This window comes from Monodelphis domestica, chromosome 1 (assembly GCF_027887165.1).
Source record: "Monodelphis domestica isolate mMonDom1 chromosome 1, mMonDom1.pri, whole genome shotgun sequence".
Taxonomy (NCBI): Eukaryota; Metazoa; Chordata; class Mammalia; order Didelphimorphia; family Didelphidae; genus Monodelphis; species Monodelphis domestica.
The window spans coordinates 23,952,247-23,961,483 of NC_077227.1; the positions used below are offsets into that span (position 1 = coordinate 23,952,247).

Genomic DNA, 9,237 nt, shown 5'->3' on the forward strand with positions numbered 1-9,237 from the left:
TCATCCTGGAAACTGAAAGTTGTTTCCAGCCTGACCAAGCCACAACACTTTCCACAAAGGCGCATCTCGGGGCTCCAGCCCTTCTGAGAGCGTCTCCAATGGAGTGGGCACTTGTTTGTAAGTATTTATTTTCCGGGGCCCACTCAGGCAGGGAGGGAAGCTCGAAGCTGTTTTAGAGGACGGAACAATGAGTCAAAACACCGCCTCCCCATTCTGACACGAAGCCGGGGGAAATACCCAGAGCCCTCACACTTGATTCTGAATGGAGATTACTTTGGGGTGAGAGGGCACTTACGTCCTGGAAAGGAAAACTGTGGGGTCTCAGCGATTTCCCTCCTGGGGGGAAAAGGGCAGCCCGGGAGCCCCAGAAGTCACCGTTGCCCTCCTCCTCTAAGCAGGAATGGCCCCGAGTCCCCAGGCCAGAGAGGGAAAGACTGAGCCCCCCCAACGCAGACCACCCCCTCCACCTGGCTGCCACCTTTCACAAAAAGACCTGTGGCCAGGAAGCTATTGTTGAAAAGGATTTATTTACACTAGGATCACAGACTACCCATCATCCAGATTCCAGTTAGTGCTGATAAACAACTCAACCTCTAACTCGGGGGAGTGTAGGGCCAAAGGAGTGGGCTCCGGCCGTGCTATTTACATCTCTGTTTGAGATTTTACTCCAAAAGGAACACTCGAGTCACAAAACAGCGTACAAAAATAGAGTTTCTAAAAAAAAATCCAAATATTAATAGGCAGAAATGTACAGCTATCCTAAAACCAGGGAGTGATTTTTCAGTCATTCATAAGGCAACCCATTGACATGCAGACGCGGCAACGTTGTCTACATCACACAAGGCACCAGGACACGCCACACGATCGCATGCACCCATCCCAGGTTCGGAGATCTATGTACATCCCCCCTCAATAAGTTATCCTGATTCCTGCTCCAGGCCGTCCTCTCGGCTTCCCTATCCGGGAGAACAGTGCACATACGAAGAAATACTCAGTGAGTATCGGAGGGAAAAGACGCTGAAAAAATAGCCATTTACATTTCAGACTCCTGAAAAAGGAGAGATGGCCGAGTCCGTCTCGTCGGATTGCACGTCTGTTCTCTGTTCGTTCTGACATATTGCTCAAAGGGCTGAGGCCGGTCAAGGGTCCCCGACAGCCGCCCCCATAAAGTGCGCCTTGGTTTGGGTCCTCGAGGGCATCAGCACCTCCCCACCCACTTTAACAGGTCCCAGATGGACGCTGATGCCCGGAGTCAAGAGGCTGCTGTCATGGACACAGCATAGCTAAGGGGGGCAGGGGAAGGGGGACCCCAGAGTGAAAACTCTGGCCGACAGCCCTTTGGAAAGCAGGCCAGGAGCCCCCGGCTTGTGCGGGCCGGGATCCTCCTTGCAGCCCCTTCCCCGGACCCCTTTGGTCAGCCGCCTCCTCTAGGAGAGGCCAAATTAGCCCAGGGTCAGCAAGGGGAGCAGGGAGGGTCCCCTCACCCCAGGCCCTTCTGGCTTCGAAGAGAGGGGCGAGGAGCCGGTGGTAGTGTTTGTGCAGCTCAGCTTGGGCAAGGGCCCGGCGGGCCCCGGAGGAGCTGGTGGGGCTCGAGTCTCTGCTCAAGGTGTCCGGGTCCTAGAGGTGCAAGAGGCCAGGGGACCCCCAGGCAGAGAGCCACCGCCGCCGCCGCCGCACAGGGCGCCCCCAGACGGGGTGACCCCCGGGCAGGAGGCGGAGGAGCCCCCCGAGGACGGCGGGGGTGCCCCGCTCTTCCTCTCCTTCTGCCGGAGGTGGATCTTGGTGTGGCGCTTGCGCTCGTCACTGCGGGCGAACTTACGGCCGCAGTAGTCGCAGGCGAAGGGCTTCTCGCCCGTGTGGGTGCGGATGTGGGTGGTGAGGTGGTCGCTGCGGCTGAAGTTGCGCATGCAGATGCGGCACTGGAAGGGCTTGTGCCCAGTGTGGATGCGGATGTGCCGGGTCAGCTCGTCGCTGCGCGAGAAGCGCCGGTCGCAGCCCTCGGCCGGGCACGGGTACGGGCGCTCGTGGACGGGGGTCTTGCTGGGCCGGTTCGGGTACTTCCGCGGGCGCAGGATGGGGCGCAGCGGCAGGTGGTGCGGGTTGTAGGCGGCGGCGCTGCCCGAGAGCCGGGGGCCCCCCTCGCCGCCCCCCGAGCCCGCCGGCCCGGCCGCCCCGGCCCCGGGGCTGCCCAGGGTGAAGTTGCGGATGGTGGAGAGCGGGGTGAGAGGGGGGGGCACCCGCAGAGAGTCCAGGGGGCACGAGAAGGGCTTGCGGTCGGGGCCGCCTGGCCCGTGGAGGTCCCGCTGGCACTGAGGCGGGAAGAAGCCGGGGTAGTCGGGGATCATGGGGAAGAGGCCCGGGTCGGTGGCGGGCTTGGGGGACGGATAGGAGGGGGGCGGAGGGTAGGCCAGGGCCGACGAGGCGCCCGACGTGGTGGCCGAAGGCAGGAAGGCCGAGGGGTCCTGGTACAGGTCTCCGCCGCAGCCCGAGTACGGGGGAGGAGGGGGCGGCGAGTACAGGTGGTCCAGGTCCGGCTGCGTCTGGGACATGGTGCACACGCCCAGGGGCCCCCCGGCCAGGGGGTTGGGGGAGGCCGAGGAGCCGCTGGACGAGGCCGTGGTGGAGGCCGGGGCCGAGACCCCCTGCAGGATGCCGGCGCTCACGATGTTGATGATGCCCTCTGGGTAGCAGCTGGCACCGGGGTACTGGGGGTCGATGGAGAACTTGCCCATGTAAGTGAAGGTCTGGTTGCGAGGGGCAGACACCGGCGCGAAGCTGCTGGGGTAGGGCAGATCCAGGGGCCTCTTCTCTCCAGTCATGTCAATGTTGATCATGCCATCTGCAAGCCAAAGGAGAGTGAAGATGGGCCGGGATCTGGGCGCCGGCCTCCCCTCACCCCAACAAGAATCAGGAGCACCCCACTGCCCAAAACTCTCCCTTGTCCTCTGTGCCCACTGCCCGAGGGCACCAACAGGGGCCGGGAAAGGGGGGAAGCCTTTGAGGTATTTCCCAGCCCCCCCAGGGGTTCAGGCTCCCCAAAGGCTCCAGCATCAGCTGGTGAGGAAGGGCAGGGCTGGGGCACTTGGCAGGCGGGAGGAGAAATTCTACAGGTCTGTCCTTGCCCCCACCCCCACACCTGGCCTTCCAGGCACTGCAGGGGGTGCGGGGAGCCACTCATCGCTGCCCTCCAGGCTCCCGGACCTCCCTTCTCTCTCCTCCTCTCTCCGCCTCCTCTGGTCTCCTCAGAGCGGCATCTCACTAACTGGGCAGGACTGAAGGATCCCTGGCGCAAAGCTAAGGAGCCTCCCGGGCTCCGGGCTTGTCTCCTCTCCCTCCCTGGGGCTCTCCTCTCTGCCTCAGCTCCAGCGGAGGGGATGCGGCGGTTAAGGGTCCCGAAGGAGGCTGAAAAGCCTCCAGCCCCCGTCTAGGACGGGGAAGCTGCGTGGGCAGTTTTAGGACACTCGGGAAAGCGCTAAGCGCAGGCACATCCCTCTTCCTCAAGCCAGGCACCACCGGGCGGGCGTGGGACCAGCCAGGCGCCCGGGCTAGGAGCTACCTCCGCCCCCTCCCCTCCCCTCCCCCAGGCTCCTCCGAGGAAGCCCTCACCTGGGTCACCTCCGTCCCGGAACGCCCCCTCCCCCCAGCCCCTCCATGTACTCCCACCACATCCCGCTGCGGCGCCTTCCTTACCTCCCGTCACCCCGTTCATCTGGTCAAAGGGTCCTCCTAGATCGGCATTGGGAAAGATGGACACCGAAGTGGCCGCGGCGGCCGCGGCGAGGTCCTCCACCGGGTAGATGTTGTCCGACAGCTGGTGTACAAAGCCACTGAGAGTTACTGGGATTTTGTCTACAGTCTTGGCGGTCATCATTTGCTCCAACTCACACCTGGAGACCCAACTCCCTCGCTACCTGGATTGCCAAAGAAGCCGTTTTGGTGACGGGCTAGCCGGGGGTTCTTCCGTCGCTTTCTGGCCCCCCCAATCTCACACAGCACCCCTTAAAACGAACCCAAAATCCAAAGCGCCAGAAAAAGCCAGCCGACAAGTTGGGGTTTGTCTGTTTGCTCCAACTGAGAACTAGACGGGGGCCAGTGCCAGTCCTGCCCGCCTGCCCGCCTGCCCAGAGCCCCGGAGGTGCCGGTGTAGTGTTATTGTAACAGTCAGTGGGTGCCCTAGCCGAGCTACTAATCTACTGCAGCTCGCTCAGTTAGACGGAAAGTGTGGCTCCAAGTATTTATGGGCAGGCCTTGAATACCCGTGACGTCGCTGCCCATATATGGACTGAGGAACAGGGACGGCCAAGTCGGCTTTGCCGTCACATGGCTTATTTGCATACGAGCTTCAGGCGGGCTCCTGGGCGTCCCCAGCTCTGCAGGCTGGTGCAGGGCCTGGGAGGGCTGAGAGGGCAAGGAGAGCGAATGGGGGGCGGCCCGCGGAGGGGAGAGGGCGGCGGGTCCCGCGCCCCGCCGTGCCCGGCCCAGGGGGCGAGGGGGGGGGAGGCGGCTGGCCTGCGCTCCCTGGCCTCCCAGGAGCCAGCAGGGAGGAATTCCGGTTCCCGGGGCCTTTCCAAAAAAGGCGAGGATCCGGTGGCAGCCACCCCGCCCCCAACCCTTGTTTGGGAGCCATTCCGGAAAATTAAACTTCGGAAAGAAACCGAGCGCCGCCGAGACGCGGCCGCTGGGCCAGCCCCTACTCACTTTCGGGGCCGCGCGAAACCGCAAAGTGCTGGGCGGGCAGGGGCGGTGGCCCCGGCCTTACCTGCCCCCTGCATGCGTCCCCCGGGGCCACAGCGGGGCCCGGCGGCCTGGGGCCAGGTTCTCCTGGAGGGTCGGGGTACTGGGGGCGCCGCGGCCTTCAAGGAGGGGGGCGCTGGGGCTCGGGCGGGCGGCTGCGGCTGGCGGGCTCTCTGCCCAGGACATCTGGGCGGTCGGCTGCGTGGGGGTGGATGTCCAGATGGCGGCTTGGACAGCACCCCGGCCCCTGGCGCGCGCGCGGGAGCACACACACGCACACACACACTTCCGCTACACTCGCTACACACAATCCCACGCCTCCAGGTTCTCCCGACCCACGCCCACACCTTACTCCCACAACCTCCCTGGAGTCAGACAGCGCGCATCCATGCGCTCTCTCGGAGCTCCTTGGGAAAGGCGGGCTCCCAAGCTCCGCCGCCACGACCACCACGAACCCCCCTTGTCCCTGCACTCACCCAGATCCGCCACCGGCAGTGCAAGCTCCCAGGGCCCGAGACAGTGGACCGTCAGCCCACCAAAGGCGTATTCGAACCCTCCACAGACTATGCCTCATCACCCCCCTCCCAGGTACATACACGCGCACCCACCCACGCACAGTCTTCCACGCGCGCTCACACAGGCACGCACTCGCTTTCGGAGGGGAAAAATCCTGTCTCCCTCCCGAGCTAAAGAGACCGCAGGTCCGGGCCCCCGGATGCGCAGCTCAGGGTGATAATGTAGCCTGCCTGTCTCCTAACTCCGGTTTCACCCCTTCAATTACACCCGGCGAGTTTCCTTTGAGACTTCAGAAACTGACCCTGGTGGAAACCTTTCTGTTTCGTTCCAAAAACAATTTTAGAAACGTTCCCCACCCCACCCCCCACTTCGTTGCCCTTTTCTGGCTTTATGGGTACGCTTATCCATCCGTAGCCTCCAGCCCGTGCTACCCAGGGTCCCACCTCGTCACCTTTGCTAGATTCTCCTTCCCCAGCCGTGTGGACGGGACGGCACGGACAGAGGGTGGCCGCTATAGACCTCCCGCTCGCCAGGGGCATGCTGTGGCCCAGCCCACCTGTGGCGGGTCAAACGAGATCTCCCGGGGCGGACAGGAGGTCCAAGGGAGTGAGCGCCGGGGGCAGTCTCCCGCCTGGTCCCTAAGGCTGGGTAGGTGGCACCTCGTTAGGCCCTCCAGACTAGACTCCCTCCCCCCCGCCCCTCCTAAACCCCACGATCCCATACCGAGTCGCAGGACTTGCAGCTCCTGACTGCGCCCTGCCTCCCTCCTGGGGTCCTCCAGTCTGGGGTCCTGGGAGCCCCGGAGAGCTCCCTCCCCTTTCCCTGACGGACTACATTTCCATGGGGAAGCCGTGCCCCCTCTACCATCATCCCCGGGCGCCTCGGAGCTTCGCAGTCCCCCGAAAGCTGGGGCCCGGGAGGCCGGGGCGCCACGCAGTGGAGGGAGCGTAGCGCTGCAGGCGGCTCTGGGGCTCACCTGCACGCACCAAGTCCCGGGGAGATGGCCCCGCTCCCTAGTACGCGTACGAGCCGAGGTGGGGAGGCCCGGAGCTCCGTCGGGCCTGGCGGGGCTCGCTGCCCTCCAGGCTGCCCCCTGTCCCAGCAGAGGCACCATCTCCATCCTCCCTGTCCCTCCGAAGGCGAGGAACAGGGCGCCAGCTGAGGGCGAGTTTCGAGCTCTGCCCGTGGAGCGCTCTTTCTCTCCATTGAGAAAGAGACCCAAAAGCAGGGAGCAGTCCCGGGCGGCCCCCACGCCCCCCCGACTTCCCCAGGCCAGTAGGAGAGCTCTTGCGCAGAGGGGCGTAAAGAAAAGGGAGCGCGTAGCTTACCGCACGTCCCGCCAAGCTCCTGCTACTCGGCGAGTGGCTGGGCCGAAGTCCCCAGGCTGTCCACGAGCTCGACGGTGCCCCAGGCGGGACCCCGAGCCTCATGGCCAGCCGGGAGCCCCGCCGGGAGCCCGAGGCAGGCTATGCAAATACAGTCGGGCGCACACAATGAGGGGGCTCGGGTTACGGCCCCGGGCCCGGACCCCGACGCCCCCGCAGGGGAGGAGAGGAAGGCAGCCGGGGCCGCGAGCGCAGTCTGCGCGTCTGCTCGGCCTTCGCTACTGTGCGCACACGTGGGCGGCTGCTCCCCGCGGGGGCAGCGGCCTCGCCAGCAAGTCCGGGCGGCCACCGCTCCGGGAGGGGGCTGGGGGGGGAGGGGGCGGCGCGATGCCTCCTCGCCAGGTTCCAGGAGTTGGAGCCCGAGCGGGCGGAGCAAGCACCCAAGGGAGGGTGAGCTGGGCGCCCGCAGGGCGCGGAAGAACAGCCACACTCTCGCTATGGCTGTGGCCAGGGAGAGCTGGGTGGGACTGGGGAGAGATGAGCGCACCGGCCTGAAGTGATGCGGGGCCTCCGAGGATGCGGGATGCCGCTGCCCCGAGGGGAGGGAGGCGTGAGCTTAAGCTCCGAGGGCCAGCAAGATGGGGACCGCCATTGGGGAAGGGGAGAGGGATCCGCCGCCTCGACCCAAAGGAGGGTTCCTGGGCTTGGCCGGGAGAGAAAATGAGCGAGATTCCACGGCGAAATCCTGACCTTCCCAGCGTCTGAGCAGCTTCTTGGGAAGCCTGCACAGGCTTTACGGGCCGTTTCCCATGGAGCCGGGCCTGGGACCAAGGCTGCCTGTTTCTCCGTAGGGCAACTAACTTACTGCAGGGAGAATGGGCAGCCCGTCTGCCTGTGTGTCCTCTGCCGGAGCAGGGCTCCCCCGGGCAGTGAATGGGCACCGTGGCCAGGGCTGGCCCCTCGGGAGCCCTTTCTCGGAAGGAGGTTTCCCTAGCAGTTCTGAAAAAGTAAAAAGAGGGCAGGGTGCCTTTGGGCTAAGGAAAGAAAGCAGCCAACACTGCTTAAATACCTGCCCCTGCAAGAAAGGGGCTGGGGATGCCGAGTCCGGGCTGGAGAGTCTGGCACAACCCACGGGTCGGGAAAAGGGCCCTCTCCCCTTTCATCGCTGGAAAACACAGGCTGCCTTCTCTCCTAAGGGACCTTCCCGCACCCTCCATCTTGTCAGCTGAATGAATGAATGAATGAATGAAGGATGGATGGATGGATGGATGGATGGATGGATGGATGAAGGAAGGGATGGATGGATGGATGGATGGATGGATGGATGGATGGATGAAGGAAGGGATGGATGGATGGATGGATGGATGGATGGATGGATGGATGGATGGATGAAGGAAGGAATGGATGGATAGATGGATGGATGGATGAAGGAAGGAATGGATGGATGGATGGATGGATGAAGGAAGGAAGGAATGGATGGATGAATGGATGACTGGATGGATGGATGGATGGATGGATGAAGGAAGGGATGGATGGATGGATAGATGGATGGATGGATGGATGGATGGATGGATGAAGGAAGGAATGGATGGATAGATGGATGGATGGATGAAGGAAGGAATGGATGGATGGATGGATGGATGAAGGAAGGAAGGAATGGATGGATGAATGGATGACTGGATGAATGGAAAAGCTTTTATACAATACTGACTGTTCTAGATATTGTGCTATGCACCAGACATACAGCAGCAGCAAGCAAGACGTGCCATGTCCTTCAAGAGGCACAGTTGGAAAATATGGCGAGGGTCCTTGGACTAGGAGAAGACAACCAAGTGGGGAGAGCTGGTTAAAGGGAAATGCAAACCTGAGGTCCTGTGGCAATGTCCAGTCTCTAGTGAGGAGGTCATACAAAGGCCAGACCTGGAGTCTCCAGAGTCCGGGTGACAAGGATCAGAAATGGTTAGGAAGTTCTTGCTCTGTGAATTAGAGGGTACTTGCATCAGAGGATGGCTGGGAACCCCAGGCAAGATCTGTCTAGGAAGGGACTTCAGAGGCTCTGTACTCCTCTTCACTTTATACATAAAGAAACTAAGATCCAGAAAGGGGATCCCAGGTCACACAGTTACTCTGTATTTCCATGTGGAATTCGAACCCAGATCTTCTGACTCCACAGCAGTATTCTTTTCACTCTTTCATTCTGCCTTTGGGGGCAGGCATCCAGGAGAGAATGAAATGAAGAATTCAATCCAATCTAAACTTCCTCCTTTAACCCTGTTAGGTAGAGGGACCTATGGACGGTACCATGACACAATGGACTGAAAGAGCGCTAAAATGTGTCTAAAGGAAGCAACAGATGCTTCCGTGCCCTTTGGATGGATGCACCATGATGGCCCTTAGATGGACTCTCCAGCATTGTATCAGGGCAATAAATGCCGTCCATTTCAAGTCTTTCCCTTGCATTGAGCCCGAGAGGGAGGCGGCAGTCTGAAGATGCTTCTCTCCCCAGCCTGGCCATGCCAAGGCTTCCAGCATTGTTTCTCCGGAATCCTCCCTTGCCCCAGTCCAGTGGTTCTCAGGGGTGCCCCTTAAAGGCTACTGGACCGGCCCCTGGCTTCCTTGGTAGCAGATAGTATTTCTAGTGCCTCGGGGCTCTCTCGCCCTT

General features: G+C 62.1%; 1 protein-coding gene across 1 annotated transcript; it reads right to left on the reverse strand.

Annotated features, from left to right (window-relative positions):
- Nucleotides 1–508: 508 nt before the first annotated feature.
- On the reverse strand, nucleotides 509–6,840 carry EGR2 (early growth response 2). Its single transcript, XM_056795995.1, has 3 exons — nucleotides 6,579–6,840; nucleotides 3,691–3,811; nucleotides 509–2,839 (listed from the first exon to the last, which is right to left on the reverse strand). The coding sequence occupies exons 1-3, from the start codon at nucleotides 6,678–6,680 to the stop codon at nucleotides 1,602–1,604; spliced, it is 1,461 nt and encodes a 486-aa protein (XP_056651973.1). The 5' UTR covers nucleotides 6,681–6,840; the 3' UTR covers nucleotides 509–1,601.
- Nucleotides 6,841–9,237: the final 2,397 nt, after the last annotated feature.